Source organism: Eretmochelys imbricata, chromosome 6, assembly GCF_965152235.1.
Source record: "Eretmochelys imbricata isolate rEreImb1 chromosome 6, rEreImb1.hap1, whole genome shotgun sequence".
In the NCBI taxonomy this organism is placed as follows: domain Eukaryota; kingdom Metazoa; phylum Chordata; order Testudines; family Cheloniidae; genus Eretmochelys; species Eretmochelys imbricata.
In genome coordinates this window covers 58095112-58123087 of record NC_135577.1, presented here as the reverse complement: position 1 = coordinate 58123087, position 27976 = coordinate 58095112, and the positions used below count along the sequence as shown (strand labels likewise).

The 27976-nt window shown below is 44.8% G+C and overlaps 1 protein-coding gene across 1 annotated transcript; it reads right to left on the bottom strand.

Annotated features, from left to right (window-relative positions):
- Window positions 1-440: 440 nt before the first annotated feature.
- Window positions 441-27453, bottom strand: TSPAN18 (tetraspanin 18). Its single transcript, XM_077820195.1, has 7 exons — window positions 27391-27453; window positions 26451-26645; window positions 20674-20748; window positions 7630-7728; window positions 6064-6243; window positions 2018-2101; window positions 441-488 (listed from the first exon to the last, which is right to left on the bottom strand). Exons 1-7 carry the CDS (start codon window positions 27451-27453, stop codon window positions 441-443), a joined length of 744 nt encoding a protein of 247 aa, XP_077676321.1.
- Between the last annotated feature and the right edge of the window lie 523 nt (window positions 27454-27976).

Genomic DNA, 27976 nt, shown 5'->3' with positions numbered 1-27976 from the left:
TTACACCCATGTGCTGTGGTTGACCTGCTTCCTTTGGGTACTGAATCTAGCCCCTGTGGCGTTCTTCTCTTTCTTCACTATCTAAAACAATAAAGTTGTGAATATACTAGGCAGTGTCCTGCTCTGATGGGGACCATTTCAGTTGCCTTCCCTCCCACCCACCCTGCAAGCGCCGTCAGTCTCTAATGCAATTCATTGCACTTCGCTCCTGATCAATGTCTGTGCAGGTTGCTCTGGGAGAAGGTCGGTGTGGCTTAATGTAGTGCACAGCACCTCAAAGTTCCCGCCCCTGAAGTACAATCCTTTTGGTCATTCATATATTACAACCCTTTTTTGTCTCCATTTTGTAAAAAAAAAAAAAAATAAAGTTTTCCCCCCCTCTTTTTTTCGGTCTTTCTTCCAAGTACATAGGAGCATCGCAGTTGCTCAGGGGGCATCTCCTACTGGATCCCTCGAAAGAGACACATTGCAAAGATCATGGCAAACAGCTGGAAAGGGATGAGAAAGAAAAGGACAAACAAAACACAGCCATCAGCCATATCTTACAGAACAGTGAAAAACCCTTACTGAGGCCTAGGGCTGCCCTGACTTAATATAGACTGAATGAGGAGGGGGAGCTCTCCTCACGCCAGCCAGGGTGAAAGAGAAGGCAAGGTATTGCTTACCCAAGCCTGGGAGAGAAAAGGCTTTTAGCAGAGGAGGGGCTGCACTCTTCTCCACACTTCCCATTACTTTAAACCCTATTCCCACCCACTATCAACAAAAACACCCTCGTGGACGATGGCTACCACACCAACCTGGGCTCTTTCCAAATTGTCTGCAAGTGTTCTGGGTAGGGTACACTGCTAATCTGCAGGGCTCCCACGGCCCACTCTACACCCTCGCCTGCCATGGAGCTCACTCTCCAGCCAGGGGGTGGAATGCTTTGCTGGTCCCAGTAGCTGCTGCTCCCTTCGGCAGGAAGGCAAGCCACCCTCACTCTCTGAAACTCCCCTCTAGAGATCCAAGTGCATCAGCCCCACACACATTGCTAGCATATCAGGAAACCACACGCCAGAGCCCCTGTGACAGTGTCCCAAAGCAGCGTCATGTTCAAGTAGGGGAGACTTTCTGATGGAAACCTGGCTCTGCTTATGTCAGCCCCAAAATGCCAAATACGGATGCTTTCTATAATGGAGATATATGCAGTGTTGCCAACTCTCATGATTTTGTCATGAGTCCCATGATCATTATTGTTTTCCTTAAAGTCCCAGCTCCTGGAGTCAAGTGGATAGGTGATGATTTCTGTCTTCATTCCTAAAGAAAAAGTAAGTTCCTAGCCCTTGTGACTGTGGAGAAAGCTTCAAAATGTGACCCCAGTTCACCATAAAGGTTCAAAAAGCAGAAGGCAAATAAAAAGAACCCCAGATCTATTGTTTTGACATGATTTTAAAACCATTCTCATGATTTTTGAACATTTGGGGTTGGCAATACTGTATATGTTCATAATCTCAGGCCACTATAGTTTCAGACTCTATACAGATGCCCCTTAAAAAGGCACAGTTTGAAACATATTAATCAAGATGTGCTTCTAGTTATCCCCTCGGACCACATGGTTGTGTTACTATTATCCTCTCCTCCAATGGTCTGTGACACTCACTCATTTCATCTTGTTTTAAGGGCAGGGACCATCTCTTTTATGTGTCTGTGCTGCAGAAACACACAACCGGGCCTGAAATGGGGCCTCTGGGTACTACTGGGAAAAATGCTGGATTCCTTAAAGCTTCTTATGGGCCTGTAATTTCATACCAGGCATAACGCCAGATGGCAGTGCAGGCTTGTACGATAAGGGATTTCTCTGCCCTGCATGCAGACGGACAGAAAATCCAGCCCTTACTTACTAGTTACTCTGAACTATAATCTCCCTGCATTTTGATGGGGAAGGGTCCTGTTGAAAGGCGAATGTGCAGCTCCTGTTCATGCTACTGGCTGCACTTGTATAGATACTGCATATTTAGCACATTAACAGCTCTGGTACCTCAATAGCCAAGACGCCAATGGTGAGAGCTCCTGCAAGGTACACATAGGTTTCGAAGGAGTTCAGGATCACAGTGTAACAGCCCTAGGAAAGAATAAACCATTGTGAAAAACAGACAAGCAGCAGCCCCGTTTCTTCTACAGACATTTGCTTATGACCCTTGTTTGTGTACCTGATGCATGTCAGACCCAGAAACCAGATACATGACCTCCAGTCAACAGACAGTGAATAACAGAGACCCACTCCATGGGGCCTTTAGGGAGGACAGCCCTTGGAGGCTGAGGCTGCAGTTGACGGGAGATGGGCTTGGCTAACAGAGCCATAACCCATCGCTAACCAACACTGGTCATAACCTTCAGCAGGGCAGACAAGAGTAGCACTGGAGAAGCCTTCACACTGCAGCGGGGATAGGACAAGTTGAGATGGGAGGATGGACAAAATCAGATAGTACAACACTGGGTGGCTTCCATTATTTAGGCTGGTTTGCTTGAGGTTTCATGTTACAGCAGCGATTAGAGGAGGGGACCAGGAGTCAAGGTTCCTGGGTTCTATTCCAAGCTTGGACAATAATTCACTGAGCAGCCTGGAGCCAGTCACTGTCTCTGTTCCTTAGTTTTCCCATCTGTAACATGGGTCAAATCATACTTACCTAACATTCTCCTGAGAGAGTTAATGCTTGTTAAGACCTTTGAGATCCTTGCATAAATGGGAACACTGAAGTGTAAAGTAAACCTTATCATCCTAAAAGTTATTTATTGTCATTCATATTAATTATTAGTACGATGGGAAGCACCTGTAAAAGCTCCAGTAGAGAGAAGAACTCTGCTGGGAGGCACCAGTTTATCCAAATCTCAGTTGTGCTAGCCCACAAAATCCTTCAGCAAACTAGCAAATTTCTGCAAATGGGTTGTGTGAAAAGAAACAGGGACATCAGAGTCTGTTCCGTAAAAATGTCCATACCTCCTACTGAACACATACACAAATGTACACTCACATGTGCACTCATCCATGGACACATACTCTCTCAGTGTACACCCACCCACACATCCCCGCAAGTACACCCTCCCTCGCTCTCCATGCACGCACACAGACAGAATCCTGGGCTGTTTTAATCACCTAATTTTTATCTTCTTCAGAAATGGAAAAAAAGAATCAGTGGCCTTACTGAGCATGTCATGGATTCTGGTCTCAACCAGACCTTCTGAAATAATGAGATGATGTAAAGGTCATCTGGGTGAAGAAAAATGAAAAAATCTCAAACACCCATGGGGAGCACATTGCAAGCAAAACTGCTGCATGTCCTTTTCAAGGGAAACCGTGCAATGAGCCATAGTTCGGCAAAGACACTTGCAAGTCAAAGACTGGGGACAGTGGATGGAGTGCACACATGCATTTATAGAGCGCGTCTTCATGCATTGCTGTATCTGACAGCACTCTACAAGGGCTCAAGTGCTTTATTAAGTCCTTTGGCTAAAGGCCAGGGAACATCATTTTTAGTGGCAAATAACTTAGTGTGTGTTAACTGAGAGATCTTTCTCCCTTCTGGAGATAGGGACAAAGTCTTCCACCATCCTCTCGTTTCAGTATCCCTGACTCTCAAGGGCCTCATATTGTTGTGACCTTGCCTACCACCTGCTGTGGCTCTCTCCAGAGTCCATCAATGGTGCTTCCTTACATTGGCCAAAAGAGCTATTCTGCAAGCCCCAGAATGAGATCTCTGCAATACGACAATACAAGGCACTGTCAGGAAACCACTGGACCACTCCATCCTACTGGGCTTTGGATGGCGTTCTATACACATTAGTTGTTAAGAGACCTTGGAGCCAAAAGATGCATCTATACAGGGAGAATTAGAACGGGTTTATCAGCAGCAGTGCAAGTGGCAGTGTAAACAGGGCTCAGGTCTTTTACCACTGTGTTATATTTCCTCAGCCTGGACTGTACTGATTTTTACACTGCAGCTAGTACCTATGGCAGCTACACTAGTGCAGGAGTTATTATGCTACTGGTGCCAACTTTTCTAGAGCCGACAAGGTGCTACGAACAGTTCTTGTCTGACTTCCAGCTCACAGAACTGAGCATCCAACCTTTTGGGTGCTTATTCAAACACAACTCCAACTTTGACCTGAGGGTCTCCCGTAGCCAGGGAGGCCGAAACAATTTGTATAGTGGGGATGCTGAGAGCCATTGAACCAAACGGTAAGCCCTGTATATGATGGAAACCACTTCAAACCAGGGGGTGTGGCAGCACCCCTCGCTCTAGCATCTATCCCCATAGTGCCCTTTGAACGGCCCCTGCTGCTCGGCAGGGTCAGCATGCCAAGAAAAGTTTTCAACACAGACTAGGCCAGCATCCGCCTAGCAGCTCTGCTTGCCAAGAACTTGACTTTGGTCCAGGAATGTTTGAGCTCAAACAACATTCAAAGAACCTCCCTCCTCCTTTACTGGTTAGGACTATTTCTGACAGTTGTCTCATGTGCTCTTTCTCCAGTCAACATGTTACACTAACACACACAGAGTAACAAGAATCTCCTTTTCCAAAGGATTGAGATGGGAACGTATGGACTCAATATGCTCCAGTGACACCACAAACCGAAATGCAACAATAGGAAGAGAGACATTTTTGTTGTCCTCTTTAGCCCTGTTTGTCAAGATTAATGTCTTTTCCCCTCTCGAGTGTTTGTTGCTTCTCTCTCTCCCTTGTGTGCTTGAGGCAATCAGATCTGGCAGAAGCAGCGTTGCAGCGTCTGCTACGATCTCTCACCCAGACGGGGGAACAGCTCACAGACTGGTTCTAAACTAATCTGCAATCTGCTGTCAAGTGCTGGAAATGGAACCAGTGCTGCTTAGAAGAGGGAGATGTGGCGGCAGTCTCTCATACAGTTCAATTGTCCCATTGATGCTGGGTGAAAACCAGCAAGAGCCAGCCAAAGTACAAGTCGTTTTGCTGAAAGTTTTTTGAAACATGATGGTTTTGGGTAAGTGTAGGGTGCATATTTCTTTAGGGGTGGGGACAGGGTAGGGAGTCTGGATTTGGCTAACCAGAAGGCTCAGTAAAGTGTAGGCCAGAAAAAAGTGACATTATACTGAATGTCCTTGTTAAAATTTGGGCTGATGGAAAGTGCTGGACTGAGAGCCTGGGAGAGTGAAATAGTCTGTTTATCTCCAGAACCAGAATGATAAGGGCACAACAATGCAAGCTGCTCTCCCCCGACTCTGCCAATGCGCTTATCTCCTGCATTGGAGGGACCATCACCAGTGATGAGAGGGCACTTGAAACTCCATCGCCCATTCAATCTTCACCTCTCTGTTGAAAGGGCCAACAAGTGACAATAAGTTCTGATTGTAGACATGGTTTCTTTGTGGTGTTGGCATTCCCCTGGTAGGAACAAAACTCATTCCAAACCTGGGTCACTAAACAGCTGACAGATGGCAATGATGCTCAGTCACTAATGATCTAGGTTAGGATTGTATTTAATTTCTGGGTGTCTTGCCATCTATGCAAAAAGAGCAACGCCTGATTCTGCATCATGTTCAAGAGCATTGATTTGGGGTTTATTTTTAAGCAAATAACTGCATAAATGGCCCTTTCCTGAGTTTTGTGACCCATCAGACTCTGTGCAATGTAAATAGCAATAACAAGGAGAGAAGGTGAAAGAATCAAATACAAGAATCAAGTTTCAGCTGCAGATTTAAGGCTGGAAAATGCAACAAAAAGCTACATAATCCTTTGACTCCAACTCTCTTCATCCATTAGATTTGGGGAAATATGCAAATTGCTATTGATGACACAAAGTCGTGCTGCTGCAGTATATTTAAAGCCCATGGAGTGAAAGGACACTGTCAAAACAAGACCCAGGCTGTACACTGATACCGAGAGCTGGCAGGCAGTGTAAATGCATTGTTTATTTAGGTATTTAGGAATGTTTAAGATCTGAGTTATGGTCACCATGAAAGGGACCCATAAACCCCATCAGCTTCCATACCATTGTCTGTTTAAAGCTCAGGGTGAAGCACCTGTCATCTCCGGGATTATTTCCCCTTACCTGTCGGTTCTGGTACGTGTCTTTCCCCAGGAGGCAGTCCTCCTTGCTGACAAATGCCCCATCCCGGGTCTGGAGCTCTCGCCGGCAACAAGCTTCCGGTACCACATATTCTGAATGGAGGAGTCGAAAATGAGGAGCTGTTTCAAAATCTTCTGGCCCATTCACTCCACAGCAGCCAAACTAGGGAGGGACACAGGAAGGACAGAAATCCATAGGTTCCATATTGTCACTTCTGAAAGGAACCACCACAAATCCTTTCCAAGTCATGATTTTGTGGGGTGTGAAGGGTCGGTGTTCAGTGAAGGGAGAGTGAGGGCAATGTGGCTGCATTTGTGTTTTTATCCTGGCACCTCTTTCATCCGTTGATCTCAAACCACTTTATAAAGTATCATTATCCCGAGATGGGGACACAGACACAGAGATTAAGGGCCTGATCCAAAGCCCGCTGGAAGTCTTGCTGTTGACTTCAATGGGCTCTGCATCATAGCCAAAGCTACATGATCAAGATCACAGAGTGAATCAGTAGCAGAGCACAGAATACAATCCAGGCTCCTTATTTCCCAGTCCTCCCTGTGGCTGATATCCAAGATGCTGCTGCTTCCTCCCATGCCAGCTCTAATGCACTAGACGATTCACTGAAGGGCCACTGCACGCACTCAAGTGATTTGCTGCATCTACCACCTTTCAGGCTGCAAAAAGTTTAAACGTTTCATGCATAAAATGTAAACTTCTTCTTTAAATTCCTGAATCAGCATTAAGGGCAGCTCTCTTCTTTCATTTTAAAACTGAATTGAAAGCTGTGGAGACTGATGTCATGTATTTATCTGCCGAATAGGCACAGAATGGGTTGTACTAATGCAAACTTTCCACAAACACAGCTCTTACTTCCTGCAAAGCGAGAAGAGAGTGGGGGACAACTTCTAGTAAAGGAGAGGGGAATTCAGACTTTACAGCAATCCTTGACTTCCCCGCTTACTGTCCCAATTAAGATGGCCAGTACTTCCATACTAGTAATTAGACTATAAGCCACCTGAAGAAGAGCTCTGTGCAGCTCAAAAGCTTCTCTCTCAAACCCATAGAAATTGGTCCAATAAAAGATATTACCTCATCCATCTGGTCTCTCTAATATCCTGGGACCAATATGGCTACAACAACACTGCAAACTATCAGCCACCAACTCATTTCACCGGGGCCATTGAAAAACCATGAGATAGTAACAACTTTTGGCCCTAGCTGACCTAACCTGGATTTGAAGCAGAATCCTAGAGGTGAAAGGGTCTGCAGTGATGGCCCATCCCCACCACCATCCAGCTAGCTGACTGTCTCCAATACTGCACTCTCCCCCTTCTGCGGGCAGCTCAAATACTACATCACTTTTACAAGGGGTTGTTGCTGGTAGAATTTTAATCTAACTCCTAATTGATAAATACAGTCCAGATTGGTTTGTATGCAGCAATGTATGCTTCACAGCAGACAAGCTTAGGCTACAGCACGGGGGCAATGCTTCCCTTTATATTAGTGACAGAGCTAGCTGCCACCAGGAGATTCAGGAGCAAATCAGCTTACTGTGATCATAACCGAGTTCCAGGTGGAAGAGAAGACATCAGTCTCATTGTTCCCCTGATAGTGCTTCTTTAGCTCCTTGGTGAAGTATTCTCTGGTCAGCTGAAATACACAGAACACAAATTACTGCCAGCACCTCAATTCAAAGTACTCTGGTGATGCTATTATTCATTACAAATCTAAGTGTAGATACGAGATCCTGTGCAGTTAGCACCTGACAGAGTAAACTAAAATTATTTTATAAGCCAGGGACTCCCTGCTTTGGTGCATGGACATCAGCTTGGCATCCTTTGACAGTGAACAATGCATCTGCTGCCCAATTAGAAACTAAGGGCCCAATGTGAGGTGGTGGTGCTTAACACCTCCGTAAAGGTGCTGAACACCTGCAACTCCCATTGGCTTCAGTGGGAGTTAACAATGCTCACCAGCTTTCAGCAGGCTCTTGCAGGATCAAGCTGTAACAGATCTGCCCCTCAGTTCAAACCACAACTACAGGCAAGTATGAAGATGAAGCCTGCAAGGGATTAAGAGCCTAATGCAGTGGTGGGCAATCTGTGGCCCGTCAGGGTAATCTGCTGGTGGGCCGCGAGACAGTGTTTACATTGACCGTCCACAGGCATGGCTGCCCGCAGCTCCCAGTGGTCACGGTTTGCCGTTCCCGGCCATTGGGAGCTGCGGGAAGTGGCAGCCAGCATGTCCCTGCAGCCCACGCTGCTTCCCGCAGCTCCTATTGGCCGGGAACGGTGATGTGGATGGTCAATGTAAACACTGTCTCATGGGCCACCAGCAGATTACCCTGATGGGCCGCGTGAGGCCTGCGGGCCGCAAGTTGCCCACCACTGGCCTAATGCAATGCCCCATTAAGTAATCTGGTTTCTTTACATTGACCTGCATGGTGGCTGGATCAGGCCTGAAAAGAGTTCATGGTTTGTGTGGAAAGCCCATTATGCATGCAGGGTTTAGATGACACTATGTGCATGTTGTGTGCAAGGGCTGGACAGTTGTGCATGTGGAAGGGTCTTTATGCCTGACGATACTGATTGGCATGTGAGTATTTTGCACCCAATGCTCCCTTTGTTGTGCATTCTTCTGCATCTTCAGTTTTACAGTCAGTGGTCATGCTTTTATAAAATGTAGGGGAAACACTGACATCTATAAAATGCTGGCTGCACCTTAGCATTATCCATGGTGAATGGCACTTGTTCGCTAAAACCAGCTGGACTTGTTTAAAATTAAAAGTTAAAAATTGATTTCTACATATATTTTTAAGTTAACATTCTCTTTTAATTTTTTTATATATGGAGCTATTTAAAAGTGCTTCATATAACAAAGAGACACTAAAGACACTAAAGACAGATCTGAAAAGCCACATAAACACAGCAGTTAAATCTACCAGACCTTGGAAAATTCATATCTGAAAGGCATGATTCTCCTCTCATTTACACTAGTATAACTCTCCATTTTTCTTCAGTGGAATTACTCCAGATTTTTCCAGTGTGAGTGAGATCAGAATGACACCCTAATATTGTACCTTCTGTGAACAAAGATGGATATAAATCCGGGTAATAAAACGGAAAGGGTCACTGTCAACTTTAACAGTAGATATTAGAAAACGCATTTCTTTGTCTACTGTACTAACAATGATCCAGAAAGAAAGAATTTTAAAAATCCACTTTGCATTTCCACTATTTATGTTTATTTTTTACATTTCCTTCAGCTTGGGCAATGAAAATTAGTAAAATCAGGTTTATTTTTGTTGATCATAAAACAGAAAAATTATAATAATAATTTCCCTCAAAGTATCTGTAAAACAAACAACAACAACAGAGACCTTGAAACAATCAAATCCTATGTTTAGTTATCACCTTTTTTCTGAGGAACAGTAAAAATAAAGTTTTAAAAGTCTGGTTAAACTGAAAACTCTGAGGCATTTTATAATCCTGCTGTCATTTCATAATAAAAACTTTAAGGGATCTTTTTTGCACCATTAAGTCTTGTCTTCGCTCTCTCTCTCTCTAAAACCTCAATTCTGCATTGTGATCCACACAGGCAAGACCTGTCTGTCAGCCCAGAGCTCCACTGATGTCAACAGGGCTCACATAAGTACAGCTGTCTGACTCCGCCTCATATACTACAGGATCAGGGCCCAAGATTGTAAGCCCTTTGGGAAAGGGACCACTTTGTTTTGTGCACTATTCAGTGTCAAAATGCACTGTGGACGTGAAACAAGCAATTGTAAATATAATAAATAAAAATAGCACAAGTCAGTTTGCTTTCAGGTTCTACGTGATGCAGTGTGGAAGTTCCAAACATTGTAGGGGTGTGTGCATTTCTTTAAAAAAAAATCAATGGTTTCACTGGAACTTTATGACAAAACTTAATGGAAACTTTAAGTGAAATTCTGACCCCACTGAAGTCAGTGGGAATTTTTCTATTGTCTTCAGTGTGGCCAAAGTTTCACCCTTTTATTTTTGTTCCCTGACAGGTTTTGTACAGGCCAGTTTTAAAAATCTAAATGATGAACTAAAATATAACTTGACTCTGAGTACCATTTTCTAAAATTTAAGAGTCCCATTGACTTTCTGTGACCTGTAGGCTCCACAAGATGGGATTCCAAGGGGGACTTTGCTGCCTAACTGCCACTTTAGGCACCAAAGTCCAACACTGAGGTGCCACGGGCATTCACAAAACCCCTGCTCCGCTGCTGCCTAACTCTATAGGCATCTACAATTCTGCCATTAAAATTCCAAGGTGCCTAAATTTTGGCAGCTGAGCGTGTGCCCAGTCAGTCAGTCCTGACACCGCCCAACACCTTGGAGCCTAACTTATGCCTAAACTCCAGCACGATTCACCAACTAGGTGTCCCCCGCCTGTCTCGCCTGTAGGGCCCGATCTGGTAGGCATGCTGTCAGCACAGCTAAACCCTCACCAAATAACCAGGAGGAGGAGGAAGTGGTGGTATCACCCTCCACAATACACTTTAGCCTTGTGGTTAGAGCATGCATCCAGGATGTGGGAAGCTCAGGTTCAACTCCCCATTCCCTCTACTTGATGTGGAGCAGGGATTTAAACTTGGGTCTCCCCCATTCCTAGGAGTGCCCCCCTAACCACTGGGCTACCGGGTACTCTGGCACAGGTCTCAGTCTCTCCTGTTGAAGCTGTTCCTCTGTGGATAAACCAATATTCATTGGGCCAGATAAAGAATGATTCTGTAGCCTAGTTGTTAAGGCTTCATCTAAGAGGTGTGAGGACCAGCTTCCAGTTCCCGTCCCAATTACTGTGTAATTATTTGCATTACTTGAACAGCTTCAACAGGAAAAAATGAGAGAGGTCTCGACATTGCAGCATCTAAGTCCCTCTTGTGAATCTGACTCCTGGACTTAGGCTAAGACACTTATGTGCTTTTGAAAATCTGAGTGCCACCAATCACACACACCCTTGAGAAACCAGCACATTGGGAATGGCTGGGTTAGAAGGTGCAGAAACCATATGCTCAGCACTCTGCTTGCCGTCCCTTCTTTTGCATGATTTACCCACCCAGGCGCTTATCCTAGGGAGACAGCAACACCAGCTTTTTATTGGGGCTTGTCTGTTTCTTAAGTGCAGACTTTGAAACTAATATTACAGTTGGTAATAATCCCAACGGGCTGCCTTTGGCTGGGTCTGAAATGAAAGAGTCATTTGAATATAAAGTGAAACCTTTAGTTTGACAGGAGTGATCCCAGAGGAAATTGTTCAGAGTTTGTGTGTGATTTTTATGAGGCTTGGCCTAAAACAAAGCCCAAGGCTAGACTGGGGGCATGTTTTCCAGAAAAATAAGCAATTCCCCTTTGTGGCTGTTAAACTGTAGTTTGTCTCAAATGTCCGAAGTTCAGATAAATGTTAAAGATGGGGCTGCATGAGTGACTTTCTTCTTTAAATAAATACATAAAAACATAATAAACAGAATAAAAGTCAACAAGATATTCTCAACCCCATATTCATTTTCCCCTTTGTCTGAGGCTAATAAAGGAGCCAATGAGGTTTCTGTACCTCGGTGTATGATACCATGAGCTATTCAGATGGAACAAAGGCCCTAACAACAAGATTTCTCTCTTACATAGTGCTTTTCTTCCATGGAGCTCAAGGTGCTTTGCACAGGAAGGTAAGCATCATTTTTCAATTTGAGGGACCTGAGGCACCAAGAGCTGAAGTGTCTTGCACAAGGTCAAACAGCAGTACAGTGGCAGGGAATAGAACCTAGGGATCCTGACTCCCAGCCGCGTGCCTTATCCACTAGCCCACACTGTCCCTACTGCATTGCCTTTTTGCCCAATGAGGGAATTTGTTGACTCTCTAATATGGGTGCTAATATATTATCGCTAAACACAAACGCACCTTGCAGAGAATGAAAGAAGCTCCATGTGGAGCTGTTACCCAAAACACACTAAACCCAGTCTTTAAAAAAAAAAAAAACAACAAGAATTCCATCAGTGTTCCTCCCACCAAGGCCTCAGAGGGGCAAAGAAGAAGCAGGTCCTATGCCCAAGACAAGTCACCTTTGGTTTGGGCTGTGTTTCTCTCTCAATTTATTGTTCATAGAAGGAACTGATCATCGCATGGAGTAATATAACCAGCACCCAGATGAAACAGAGTGCTGCATCTTCACAAACCTCCTTCCCCCACTACCCTCCGAGGAAACCGTGAGGCTACCTGGAACAGGTGAGGGAAACAAATCTCATGACTGATTGCCATGCATTTCAGCGTCCACTTCAAAGCTCCCCTTCTTGTCTCTCAGACCATGTCTCTCTCTAGCCTCTCTCCTCCTCTAGCCCCAGTTCACTCTGTCCACTTCACACAGTTCTCATTGCTAGTGAGGTGAGAGCCTTCTCCTCTGCTACTCCTGCTATCTGGAACACCCCCTCCTCTCTCCCCACCTCACTGACTCTTCATCTCATCTCAAATCTCAGCAGAAAACAACTCTTTCCTCCCTCGTCTTTGATTCTTCATTTCTTTTCCTCCCTCCGCTATTAATTATTTAACACTATAACTGTATTATTTAACTCAGTAGAGCGTTCTGGGAGCTAGTTTGCAGGCAAGATGCTATACAAGATAAAGTTGTATTGCACTCTGTCTGGAAAGTGAGCAGTTGGGAGTCTATCCATTACTTCTGTGTCACTGGATGCACCTAGAGACTGTGTTCATACAGAGTAGAACGCTGACTACAACAGCATCACACAACTTAAGGAGTTTCCAAGAAAAGCCACTTGCTTGCATCTGCATTCCACATTGCAGTGTGGAAAGTAACCAGGATAACTTTTTAACCACTTGTCTCTGAAATGAATTATTTTAACAACATTGACCTTCACTCCTAGATCTCTGCTACCATGTCTGGGTTGTCCCATCATTTGTACATGCTTCAGTACTAGAGAGAAAAGGTGTCTGAGCACCATCTTATAGAAACGGTTCAAATAGTTACTTCCAGACATAGTTTCAAACAGAGATCAAGCCTTGTCCCTCTGGCAGGCAGGCTGTCCAGCCACCCAGCCTTGGGCTAATCCATAGACCATTGGTTCTCAACCTTTCCAGACTATTGTATCCCTTTCAGGAGTCTGATTTGTCTTGCATACCCCCTAGTTTCACCTCACTTAAAAACTACTTGCTTTACAAAATCAGACATAAAAATACAAAAGTGTCACAGCACACTACTACTGAAAAATTGCTTACTTTCTCATTTTTACCATATAATTATAAAATAAAATGATTGGAATATACCGTAAATATTGTACATACATTTCATTGTATAGAGCAGGATAAACAAGTGATTGTCTATATGAAATTTTAGTTTGTACTGACTTTGCTAGTGCTTTCTATGTAGCCTGCTGTAAAACTAGGCAAATATCCAGTTGAGTTGATGTACCCCTGGAAGACCTCTGCGTATCCCAGGGGTATACATACTCCTGGTTAAGAGCCACTGCCACAGACAAAAGCCAAACGAATCACAAATAATTCCCAAACCACAGAATGCACAAGGTGGGGATGTTTAAAAAAGTACAACAGAAAAATAGGCTTTTTTGAGAAGAAGCCTGAGGAGGGAACAAACGAAGAGACCTTGCAAGCTAAGTTTAACACATGTACAGCTGTCTCCAGTGACTCCGTGTCTGTGAATGGGCAATGGGTAGAATTTCTGAAGTTCTTCCCAATTTCTTGTTCATAAACCACTAACTTGCTGCAGTAGGAGATGTCCACCTCTAGAAACTGTAGGTTTTCTAAAAGATTTTTCATGCCTCAGCTGGCCATTTTGATGGAGGTTTCATCTGGTTCTTGTTACTTCATAGACAGATTTTAACACAATAACCCAATTCAAAACCAACTCTATCTGAAATAACCAGCTAATGGGCTGATCTTGCAAGGTAGTGAGTATCCTCAACTTCCGATGGCTTCATTGGGGGTTGAAAGCACTGGTACGTGGCCACGTTGAGCCCTAGAGGAATACAAACATGCTGACAAGCCACAGTAGGGGGCTGCTCCCATCCAGTGACTCTCACTGGCGATAATAAATTACATATGCACAGCCAGAGAGAACAGAGCTAAGAATCTGCTCCTGCAGTCATGGAACTCACGCTGAGGTTAGTGGGAGCTTTTCCTGCATGAGGACAGCTGGATCATACCCCCACTGGGCCTGATTCTTCTCTCACTAACCCCCTGTAAATTGGGACTAAACTCCACTGACGTAACAGAATTATACTGGTGTAAGTGAAAGGAGCATCAGGTCCATATGTTTACCTAGCCTCTGTTCCAGAACTAGGTGCAGTCAGTCACCACAAGCTGTCTCCTCGTACCCCAAGAGCCTATTCATTAACGTTTAGTTATCTGTCCCCTATAAAGATAAACCTGGTGTAGAAATACCTGAATCTGCAGAGCAGTGTGTGTGGGGGGAAGGGCAGCACTTCTATGTGTGAGGCCCACTTCTTGTGCTTTGCTGGAGCAATCCTCTCAAGAACTCTTAACGCAAGAGCTCCACTGACCAGACCATCCTAGACCCCCCATGCTGTAACCTCTATTTACAGAGCTGCAACTATTCCCACTAAGGCACAGTCTCACTCTCATTCGGAATGGAGCAACCCCATTGTTTACAAAGCACTGTTCTTTCCCTACTGCTTAATTGTGAAGCAAGGATACAAAGACCACCCGCTTATAACAAAAACAAAAAAAAGTCTTCCCCTCTATCCCTACAGACCATCCTACTGTACAAATATAGTATTATTTTGCTATCAGCTTTCCAACTATTTCCTCTCTCCTGGGTTTATAAAACTGTTATACAAACAACAGTGTAGCCTGGCTGGAGTAAATCAAATCTGCCTTATTACAAGGTCCTTCTATACTTGCTCACCCACGTGTTTCTGCAACACTCAGTGTATGAGCTATGACAAATTTACACATTATTTTTATTAACATGTCCATTGCACTAGTGCCCAGAGGCCCCAGTCAGGATTGGGCCTCACTATGACAGGTGCTGCGTTGACAGAGTAAAAGAAGGTCCCTGCCCACAACGGGCTTATAGTCTCAGACAAGACACAATAAATAGTTGTAACAAACAACTGGAAGGGAAATGGGAAGGAAGATGAGAAACCACCAACAACAATATGAGTCTGCACAGGCCAAATAAATAAGATAAATACAAGAAGTCACCAGTAGCCGCCTGCTATTCACTATTAGTTGGCAGCTTCTTGTGGTCATTACAGTGAGTCTTGATCTGAAGAGGGACTTGAAGGGGTACAGGATTTTGCCTTTATGGACTAATTCACAAGGGAGACAAGAAAGGAAATGCAAAGGCTCCTAGAGAGACAAATGGGTAAAGGAGACTACAATCACACGTAGGCAGGGGGCAAAGCAACAAGAAGCACCAGAGACAACGAGGGAGAGGCTAAGTTGTGACGAGCCTTAGACTCTGTCTACACGACAAACTGATCGATATAAGGTATGTAGGCATAAAGCTGCTGCAGTTAGTAGATCACTTGTGTGCACGCACACTCAGCTTCTTGCGTTGGCGCTGCATATACTCCCTAGGAGCGCCTGTGTTGATGCACAGCATGGTGCACCACAGGTAGGCATCCCATTGTGCCATCCACCTCCTATGGTACACTGTCTTTTGTAGAAATTTAGGCAATGCATGGGGGGGGGGGGGCAGAAATGAGTTGTGCAGGGGTCACTGGACACAAGGGGTCAAGCTCCAAACAACGCAACTTTCTCAATCCCATGTCATTCTTATCTCATAATTTTCACACCTTTTTTAAGATCCCACAAACCTGCGTGGCACTTCTCACTGTCCATCATCTCTGACAGAAGCAAGAAGCTCACCCAGCTCAGCACTATTGTCATGAATGTTGCAAACACAGGATGAACAATCCTCCAGTAGTTGCAGAGCTGCAGGAAGAACCTCAGCAATAGGGGCATGGCTATTTTTCTGAGGACATAGCAAAAAACCACCACAACCATTCAAGGATGGTGGTGGAGTTCATGGAACAGCTGCAGATGATGGAGCATAGCTGCTGGGTCTGAGAAATGAGCAGTGACTGGTGGGATCGCATCATAATGCGGGTTTGGACAATGAGTAGTGGCTGCAGAACTTTCATAGGCAACAGGCCACATTCCTAGATCCATGTGCCAAGCTCACCCTAGCACTCTAGTGTATGGACACCAGACTGAGAGTTGCACTGACAGTGGAGAAGCGAGTGGTGACCACACTGTGGAAACCTGCAATGCCTGGTTGCTGGGAAATCATTTTGGAGTTGGAAAATCCACAGTGGGGACCGTTGTCATGCAAATGTTTAGGCCATTAATCGTCTCCTGCTATGCAGGACTGTGACTCTTGGCCAATGTGCAGGACATAGTGGATGAATTTGTAGCAATGAGGTTCCTGAAGTGTGGCAGGGTGATAGACGGCGCACCCATCCGTATTTTCGCACCTACCCAGCTTGCCACAGTACATCAGTAGAAAGGGCTACTTTTCTATAGTTATGCAAGCATTGGTTAATCATCAGGAACATTGCACAGATATCAGTGTGGGCTGGTCAGGGAAAGTGCAAGACGTTTGCATCATCAGGAACAGAGGACTGTTTGGGAAAGCTGCAAGCAGGGATATTCTTTCATGATTGGTGGATTGCGATTTTGTGATGCTGAAATGCTACCCCGCCTACCTCTTGCATTCCAGGCTTGTGAAGTCATACACTGGCCACCTGGACAGTACCAAGGAAAGGTTCAACTACCCACTCAGCAGGGTGCAGAATGACAGCTGAATCTGCTTCTGATAGATTGAAGAGACACTGGTGTGGTTTACTCACAAGATTCAATCTCAGTGAGAAAAATATCCCAGTGGTTGTTCCCTACACAGTATCTGTAGATAAAGGGGGGAAAGTTGCTGCTGGGGTGAAGGTGGAATGGCTGTCTGCTGAGTTTAAAGAGCCAGACAAAAAGGTGAGTAGAAGAGCTCAGCGTGCAGACGGATGCCTTGCAAGAGCACTTTAATGATCATCCACAGTAATGTGGTGTGGTGGACTGTGCCCTACCTGGCCCTGAAGTTTTGGCAGCTGTTATTGTGTAATGCTTCGTGTACATTTATGAATATAACAGTCTTTAAATGCACTTATGGGTTATGCGGTGCTTGCTGTACATTTATAATTACTACACTGTGCTTTTCACTGAACTTATGAGTTCTGTGGTCCTGTACAATTACAAGTACTGGGTGCTTTGAGTAGCACCAGGCATTCTGCAGTATATGTTGTGATGTAATAAACATGAATGTATTCATAAGATTGAAATAAAATAGAAATGTATTGTGTACCAAAAACAGTGCAACAATCATGTGCAATTAAAAAACAAGTACAATACAAACTCTAAAAAATAAATTAATGGAACAGAACTTTACAATTAGAAAGGTAGAAAACATTCCTGGCCATTTCAGTCCATTTTGGCTACACATACACCAACCGTGGCTCTCACAGGTCAGTGTATGTGAAGCTGCAGTTGCCCTTACTGTCCCCCAGCTTGGAGTGGCAGGGGTAGGGATGCAGCCCCTCTTGCCAGGTGGAACGTTGGGGGATATAGAGAGAGGTGCTAGTACGGAGTTCTCCAGTCATGACAAAGGGAGGCAAGCACATGATTGCTGGACCTGTAAGTCAATCAGAGCCTGCAGCATCTGTGTTTGCTGCCTAAAAGAAGCCTCATTATGTCCTGGTGCATTTCCCTCTCCTGCTGGGATTCTCTCTTCTGTCTGCTCTTTCCTTCTCCATACTCTCTGCAATATTGACCCTCCAGGCCCTCTTGTTCACAGTCCAATACAGCATTGGCTTGCAGGATCTTGCTGAACATACCCTCTCTAGTCCTATTCTTTCTCCTCCTCATCAGGGTCAGGCATTTTGTGGGTGTGGAGGGGGCACCCCAATGGCAGCAGTTACACAGACAGATGTATCATTGTATTTACAGTCACAATGGAAAATGAAAGATAATTTTCGGAGCTCCCTTCCCTTATTGCCGTAAGGATTTTAAATTAGACATCCTGTAATGGGATGGCACCCACCTCTCACGAGTGCCTGCTGGCCAGATGTGTATGCCTGCACTTTCTGAGTCTGCGGTGACCTCCGTTGGTGGTTTCTCAGGTGGGTTTTCAATGACTCAGCCCCCCCACCCAAAGTCTCTCACACACAGCCTGTATGTGAAACAAAACAGACCCCTCCCAGGGCATACAATCCAGCTGGGGCCTATTTCAGTACCCCTATCTCTGTAGCCCTCCTGGGCTCAATCTTTAAATTGTCCCAGCCCTGGTATGGGGCCCTACCTACAGGGCTTCCTCCCTGGAGACACTGTCTTCATTTACTCTGGGCCTTTCACTGACCCCAGCTCTCCAGCTCGGCCACTAAACCATCTGATCTCCTTCTGGGAGTGTTTCACAATTCAATATGCAGCCCCTTCTCTGGACCTTCTCAACTCCCTTCCTCAGGGCTTAAGCCACTTCCCTAGTGGCTTGGGGGTGTGTGAGGGGGTGGGGGACCCAATCCAACCCACTACTCTGGTCCCAGCCCAAGGACCCTATGAATAGCAGCCATGGGTCGCTGCATCCCCTTTAACTAGTCACTATGCTGCTGTAGTTCCATGGGTCACTTCTTTCTACAGGGATGAGCAACTAGCTCTCTGGATAAACTAGAGGTTTTTTTCGCAAGGAATATTCACAATAGGCAGCCAATTAGAAAGGGGCTGAGAGGAGTAGCCAATCATGGCATGGCAGGCTCATATAAGAAGGGCTGCAGGGCAGAACAGAGTTCAGTAGCTGACTGGAGTTTGAGCAGAGAAAACCAGTCTCCTAGCAGGAGTAAGGAGACCCAGCCCCTGGGACAATTCAGTGCTACAAGCAGGGACCAGGGGAGCTAGAGAGATCTCTTGGAAGGCTGCCAAGGCCTGCAGGCTGAGGCCCTGAGATAAGGGCAGAAAAGGATGCTGGAGCCACATGGGAAGTGGCCCTGGGACAAAGAACTGTAATTGCCACTGAGATAGTGGCTGGATGGAGAATACAAGTCCCCCGGGGGGAGAGAACACAGAGTGGGGCACAGCTGGAGGGCAGTGTCACTGAAGAGGATGCTGCAGTCCTGGGAGTAGTGTGGGTCCTGGAATGAAAGTGACAGTGGCGAGGCACTACCAGAGGAGGGCACCCTGATGGGCAGAGCTAATTCCCATGACAACCAGCAGGGAGGCGCCAGAGTGGTGAGTCCCACCCCATCACAAGCCTAGAGAGAGGATTCTGGGTTTTCAATTAATCCAAATTCTTCCAAGCACATACTATACCACTGTGATCACCATGGTATCTGATTACCTTCTAGATTTTAGGTCCCCTTACATACACCCTAAGCTCCCTGTCTTCTTTTGTAAATATACAATATACTGAAACATTTATATAGGAAATATAATAAGAAATGAAATTACGTTATCTAACTGATTCTCATAACACTCCTTGAAGGTCATCCTCAACTTGGTGCTTTGCCTTTCTGATCAGGAGGGCTAGAGATTATATGCCTCCTTCCAATCCATGGATTACACATTCGAGCACGCAAGAAAGGCAGCCTCCTCCCCACTGATGGAGTATATACTGCAGCAGCAGTTCTTACAACTGAGGGTCAGACTTAGTTCTATTTGGGATTTGTTTACTTAGATTCCATAGGGCCCACCTGCCACACTAGGTGCACCGCACAATTAAAACAACAAAATATGGTACAAATATTAAAATAGCATCGTTATTCTAGGATAGCTAATGACAACGCAGTTTGATGGGCTCCCACACTCAACTACACTCCCACACACTCCAAATTCTCCACCTATGCTTCACCCACACTTTTCAGTTGGTGTGTTTATTTGGGCTCTTGCCCCCTGAGTGTCGAATCCAAGATGGTGACAACAGGGAGAGAAGAGATGACTAATAACTCTGTGGGCTCTACTTGTTCCCTCAGGTAGCATCTGGGAAAATGTCACTTCTCAGCTCAGTAGTAAGTGTACAACTCTGAAGTGAAATCCAAACTTTGATGCCCAGGCTCAAAATGAACTTAGAATCATAGAATCATAGAATATCAGGGTTGGAAGGGATATCAGGAGGTGATCTAGTCCAACTCCCTGCTCAAAGCAGGACCAATCCCCAACTAAATCATCCCAGCCAGGGCTTTGTCAAGCCTGACCTTAAAAATATCTAAGGATATTTTTAACTTTTAAGGATATTTGTAACTTCTGATACAGTGATGTCCCTGCACATGAATCTGGACTCTGAAAAATTCAGCCGTTCTCCTATGTATCTCACAGCATCTCTCTTAGGTATATAAACCAGCTACCTAGCACAAGTTAGGTTAGTTTATATTCACTGGCTGGAAATTCTTCAGGCCAAGGGTAATAACATGTCTGGTTGGATGATATTCTAAACAAACACTTGCTCAGCAGACACACAAACCACCAACTGAAGCTGAGCTCCACCTGAGCAAAACCCCACAGGGGCTCAGAGTGCTTCCATCATGTCCACAACATAGTACTTACATGTTCTCTGAAGATAAAAGCCAGGATTGCAGCTGAGAGCTCTGCCAGGAAGATTAACAAAATAAACATGAAGAACTGGAAGAAAAAGAAAAGAGGCAGACGGCCATTAGGTATATGTCACAAACAGTAAGAACAAAGGTTTTCAGAATCACCAAAGCAATGGAAAAAATGGAGAATGAAGCTTTTTTTTTTTTTTTTTTTAGAGAGAGTGAGTGTGTGTGTGTGTGGGTCAGTGAAAGGGCATAAACTAGGGACAGTCTAAGGCTGGTCTACACACAGAATTTGTACAACAGCAACTGTATTGGTTTAGGAACTGATATCATTAAAGCAGTACAACTCCCTAGTGCAGATGAAGTTATACCAGTATAAAAGTGTTTACATGGCTCAGCTTATTCCTGTAAATGTAGGGGTACTTATATAGGCTGATATGAGCATCTTTGTAGTGCTAGAACTATTTCCACACTAAGGGGTTGAACCACTTTAACAACATTGATTTCTAAACTGATATAAAGTTGTACAAATGCTGTAGAAAGGCCAGTCCTAAGTAGGCTAAATCCCGCAGCCCTAACTCGCAAACACAACCATAACCGTGAAGGAGAACAGGATTCAAAGACTTGAAGGCCTGATTTTCATTACAATATGGCCCCTTTACATGGCTCCATCCTTAAAGGGAGTATAAATGTAATTCCTTCAAGATTTAAGAACCTCAGGATGCTCTCAATACTGGAGTGAGAACTCAGTAATGATTTAGGATTGGCCTGATATGGGGAAATGAGGAGTAAATAGAGGACACAGGCAGGACTGCATGACACAGAGAATAATAAACATATGGAACAAGTTACTGATGCAGGTGGCTTAAGCAAGAACTAGAAATGAACTCAAGATACACCTGGAATTGTTTCTGTGGAAGGAGAGCAGTGAGGGCCTTTCTGACACAGCAGTAAGTTGGATGGGGCCAGAAGGATTTTTCTGATCCCTAGACCATGTGTTATGAATGATGTCTGGAACATATTGCCTGTGATTTAGCAACAGTTTTCAGCAATAGAAAGAGAATTCAAACTCCCTCCTTGGAATGGACAGGATACCTTTTTTTTGTGTCAATTATTAAAGCTGTAGATGCTTTTTCCTATTAGAGGGCTGTATCCACTGCCCTTTCAAATCTCCCTTCCTGCTCCTGAGTGGGAAGCAAAAGAAACAGCTCCTGGAGTCAGATGACAGAACAGGAGTGATTAGAGGAGCAGGGCTTTAAATTTAATAGTTCCTGTTCGTTGACCCACTGGCCCATTGAACTATAATCTGTTCTCATTGCCTTAGACTGCTAAATGGCTCACTCCCCCCATTCAAAAATTGCTTCTATTTTTAGTTTCACAAGAGGAGGGCAGAGAGGTAGTGATTTGAATGAAAGATACTATGCAAATCTACAGCACCATCCATCAAAGGATCTCCAATGTTTTTCGTCTAAGGTGATCAGTGATTAGCAGAGTTGTTGGATTAATTACATGTTCGTTTATTGATTACTGGCAGATACACTTTCACCCAAACACTAATGCAGGGCCAGCATAGCAATGGTGCAGCTGCTCATAGATTATCTAAGCGATCGTAATGCATCAGTTATCATCCCCAAACTGGCTTGCACTTGAACAGTGCAGACCTCTTGGACTTTCCATATTCACTGTAAAAATGTCAACAGTGATTGTTAGGGGAAGAAAACAAGAATTCTATTTTGCAAAAAAAATTGAGGTTTTGAATTTTGTTTTTGTTCGCATCAGAACAAAAAGGAGAGTTTTTTAAATATTTGTGTGTTAAAACTAAGAGAGAACAGCCACTCCACTCACCCCAGAACAACCCATAGCCCAGTGGGAGTCTCCGGTTCAAATCCCTGCTCTGCATGATTTACATCCCAGATGACCACCCAAGCCAGCTTGTTGTTGGCTATTCTGTGGTGAGTCTCTATCTTGTTTTGACCAGAAATCCCACCTGAGAAATCTTCCCAATTAAAGTCATACGTTTCCATAAACACTTTTGATTTTGACATATTGGCATGTTTGAATCTCTTATCACTGCATCTCAACTGCCAGTTGACATTTTAGCTCTGCCAGAATTTCAGCAATACAGTCCCCAGTCACCTGAAAGAGAAAGCAACTCTCTCTCAAAGGACACAAACCTCAGGGTGACAATTTCAGGGGCTGGGAGCAGGAGCAGAGAGAAAGAGGGACTGATGATATATCATTCTTCCCTTTCTTAAAAATTATGCATGTATACATACCCACATTTTGCTAAATCCACCCAGCTGGAGTGAACAGAAGTTGCACCACTTATGCCAGGGCTGAATTTGGACCAATGGGGAAATGTTATTCACAAGCAAAAAAAAAAAAAAATCATAAAAAATTGAAGTGTGTTCATGTGCTTGTGTAAGACACACATTCTCTCTGAGAAGTTTGGGCAGCAGTAGCTAAGAGCTCTAGGACATTCCACCAATTAGTTTGTTTCTAATGTGCAAAAGGCCTGAGCGTGCTGCTTTGTGTGTCCAATGCTGGGATAGCCTGAGGTGGCCGGAAGCACTTGGCAGCCTGGTGCTTGCGGCAACAGGTTGAATACAACAGTGAGGTTTCTTACCAAAATAGAACAGCACCAAAAAAAACAAAAGGTTCTGCAAAAACAATGGCCAGAATCTAGAACCTGTCTGCAGAAGCATCTCCCTTACTTGTCCTTGTCTCTGTGACCCTCTTGCCTCCTGTGTACATTTGAGCTAAAAGCTTCAGACATGCATTATGTATCAGTGTGAAATCTCTCTCAGGCAGCTCTGACTCATCAATTTTTGAACAACTTGTACATGGACTTGATTTTATCAAGCACCTTCCCCCGATCCTACTACCTTGGGAACCACACCACTCCCCAACTCCTGCATGGATATTCCAGCCTCACAAGGAAAAATTTACAGATTATTTGCATTTCCATCAACTAAAGCCTAACTCCCTCCAGACTCTTGGTTCCCACACTTTCAAATTTTCCAAGTGCATCTGGTGTGGTCTGTAACAAAGTACATGCTGGGAATGCATCTGATACCATATGGACCTCACCATACCCACTTAAACAGGTGTTTTATTGCCAGTGGACTTGGGATAATAGGGAATGGGACGTCACCACATCCTCTTAAACAGCAATTTGACTTTGCTACCAAAACATCCTGGATTGCCTTGAACAAGGGAGCATGCTAATTCCTCACTAGATGGTTACACTTAACTATCCCTGCTGCATAGCCCTATGTTACTTTCACCCCATTTATTTTTCAGATTCCCAGTGTAAAATAAAATAATAATAAAAGTAAATAAATAAAGCAGCCGGGCTTAGAACTATCTTTGAGAAGCAGAAAAGTAATAACCATGAAATTGCCTGCACTGCAATATAACTAGAACACTAGAGACAATATTCAGGCTTGGTGCAACTCCACTGAGGTCAGCCTGGAAGTCCTAAATTAAAGAGAGATTGCACCATTCATATACCAAAAAATAGCCCAAGATATCTCCTCACATGACTGAAGTTCTAACTCTCATAAGGACTGGATTTCAATTAGTCTCATACTTATGGGGCCTGATTCTCCACTCCATTACATCAAGTTCATACTGGTGTTGCACCATTGACTTCAATGGATTTATTCCTGGTCTTCCCCAGGGGTGAGTGAGGGAAGGCTCAAACCAGTTGACTCCCAGAAGGGAAGCATGTGCTATCATCAAAGGAGGAATTTGGGAAGGGGTGGGGAAGGAAAGGAAAGGAGAATTTAGCTCAGTGGAGTCTGTCAGATCTCCAGGGATACTGCCAGCTTCTCCTTCAGCCAGTTTAATGTTCGTGTTCTGGTAAATTGTGCTGTGGGGCAGCAGCTGCTGGTGCTTTTGCAAGGCTCTGTGAGTAAGATATGATTACATAACACACTGAAAAACCAAGGTTTAAAAACAACCAACAAACTCTGAGGGAGAAACAGAAGTTTGTACTTGATAAAAACAAGAAACAAAACAACAGAGCTCTGTGTTCAGTCACGTAACTGGGAATGTTTTCCAGTAAGAGATAATGGCAGGAAACCCTGCAGGATCAGTTCTTGCGGCAGAAGTCAAAAATGGTTATTTTAGTGGTTAAGAGTTTCTAAACAGTGCATGATGCCCACACAGAGTTTAAGGTTTAACCCTGTAATTCAAGGGAAAATTGGTCAATGAAACTTTTAAATCTGGGACTAGTAAGAAGTGGAGAAGGATGTATATAGGATCAGCTACCCATCTAAAGATGCAATGGAAAGTCCACCAAGCAGATCTGAGCTGGGAGGTTTATACCAACTGATAGGACCCTGTTAAGATACTCTACTCTGCACGTTCTCTTTATTTGAAATGGCCCAGTAGGAAATCTACCCACAAGTTCATGACTTGCCCAGTATCTACTTACATGGCTTGTAAAATACTGGTAAGGGCTGCTTAATGATTCCTATGCCCAGAGTAAGGAAAATGTTCATGTTCTACATCAGAAGGGAATGGGCGGGGGCAATCTGTGGTTCTACGTGCATGAGTATGTGTTGCAATGATTTGGCTCGTATAAGGCTGTGCTCACACTACGGCCTTCTGCTAGAAGGAATCAAAACTCCTCAGCGGTGTGTGATGGGCCCTATTACTGTAGAAAGCTGAAGGAGATTCTCCTCTAGCTCAAGCGGTAGGTGTTGGAAGATTAGACTTCTTCCTCTGCTGCTGCCATGAAGTTCTGAGAGATCATAGTGGTCTTAAAAGTGCTCGGTGGTCACAGTTTTGGTACAATATGAATGTGCATTCAGGATAAACAGGCATATGTCCTTAACACACAAGTGTAAAATGACATGCGCCCTCAGTTGGGCCTGATGCTATACGCACAAAACTCCAGTCCACACTCCCTGCTTGCTGCCAGGTGCAATTTAAGGTGTTGGGGACAATCATTAAAGTGTGGAACCTGTTTATTAGAAAGCCTGCTTTTTACCTCACATCCTATCACAGCAATTAAGATTAGCAGGGATGCTCTTGCTGATGGTCACTGGAGCAGAATGCACTGGAACAGGCAGAACTGCTTTCTCAGCTGGGGGCCCTGCTCTTTGGAACTTACTGCCCCTGCAGGTCCGACGATGCCCAAGTCTAACAAACCCCAGAGATAGCCATGTTCTAAATGACTAACAACTAATTTTGCTTATTTCCTTTTGTGATAGTGGTGACAGGACTTCCTCCTCCACTCGGAAGATTTGGGATTTTGTCATGTGGCATTTAGTGATTCACATGGGAGAATTCCCCCTGTGGACAGGGAAAATCTCTGCTGGCACAAAGTGGCAGAGGCATCTCCCCATCTCCTGTACTTCCCTTCTGGGGAAAGGAAGGAAGAGGGTGTTGCAAGGAAAGGGAGGGCTGTGGTAGAGTGAGACTCCACTACACCCGATTCGCGACTAGCATAAGGTTCTTGAGGGACTGTGCGTCAGTGACAGAAGTTAAAACTGGCCCCTGCACCTTTAACTTATGCCAGAGTTGGGCAACAGAGAGTCAGGCCCCCATTTCCACTAGGCCCACACAGAGACTGGGTGCAGGGGAGAATCAAGCTGTCTGCATTTCTGACTGTATACTAAAGTGCTTTAAACACTACTAACTATGTAACAGAAGAAAGGCTGCAATGAGACATGGTCACATGGATCCAGTATCACACGATAACTCTCCCCAACAAAACACCATAGCCCATGCTCTCCGAGGACACTAGAATGACAGAGGAAATGCTGGGACACTTACAAAAAGCAGGAGGCATTTGTTCTCACGGACAGCACCACAGCAGCCGAGAAAGCCCAGCAGGAACAGCATTGCTCCCATGGCCAGCATGATGTACGCCCCCGTGAAGAGCAGAGGGTTGGCAGCCACAATCTCTCGAAATCCTGTAGGATCTACAATGACCCAGATCCCAATGCCCAGCAGGCAGGCCCCTCCCAGCTACCATGGGAGAGAGAGGAGAGGAGAAGAGCAGAGAGTTAATAGTCCGATGATAGACTGGATTCTTCAGCAGATTTTGTCCAAAGAAGTTCCCTTTGAGTGCTCTTGCTCCACAGCAAACGTTCTCTGTAAAGCATGTAACTCTGCTTACGAACAGTGCAGTCTCCACAGCTCTTTCCCCTCATTTTCCCATTACTGGGGACATGTACAGCAAGCAGCGTCTTTGTTTCTTAAGATTACCATGTCACCTGTGCCAGCTGTATATTCCCTGCCTAAAGTCACACACCCAAGTCCTCATCTCTGTGCAGAGCCTGACTCCCTAGATGTACAGGAGAGGGTTCCAGCGGGGAAGGGAAAGAAATCCCTCCCTCAACAGCTATTGTGCTTCCCCTACATGGGAAGAAACAGCCAGTGATTACACCAGCCTGGACTAGAACCTTATTCCTTAGGTGCTACAAACATCGGCCTTGTTAGCTGCTAGCAGTTGTATCCTCTCCATGGGCTCACTGCCAGCTGAGTCAAACTCTGCGCTGGCTAGCTGAACCTGGAGCTGTACACTTTTAAGTCAGGGTTAATACAAAGCTGAAGGGATCTTTCTGCATCATGGCAACTTTGCCAAAGCACAGCAGATCCTGTCAGCTCATCTAAGGGGAACACCAAGGAGTTAGAGACTGACAGAAACTTAGAGATGGGGTGCAGTGGGAGACAGAGAGCACGCAGGGGTAGAGATTTCCAGAACACTTACAAATATGAAGAAATTGAAAACAAACATCAGGTACTTCATGCAGCTCAGACAATCCCCCTCCATGGTCTCCAGGCTGCTCGATCCAATTATTCCTGCAAAACAACAATGCTTCCTTAGTGCATACTCCTGTTACCTGAGTGACATAAGCCAGTTTCCCCTACTATTTCCCCAAGGCCCTATGGAGTTCATTACACAGAAGGGCTCATTTCTTAGCTGAACAAGGTATCATGATACAGGATAATAGGAGGTAATGATCACTGCTAATATCCGGCATATTCTCCCCAGAGTGTGGGGACTGGAATGGGGGACAGAAGGTAAAGATTGCAACAGATTGAAACAATCCCTTGCTCATAAAGCAGAGCAACACAAATAATCCTTGTGCCCTTCAGCCCTTTGTCCAGCCAGACTCCCTACCAAAATGTGGGGCACTGTGCACATTTGACTACATGGCCTAAGCATCCTGCACTAACCAGCAAATCCTCAGCCATATCCCGCTCAGGCATAAATCGCATCACTCCGGTGACTTCAACACAACCATATGGAAGTGGAGCACAGAGAGCGCGGTGCCCACTCAAAGGGTTTACAA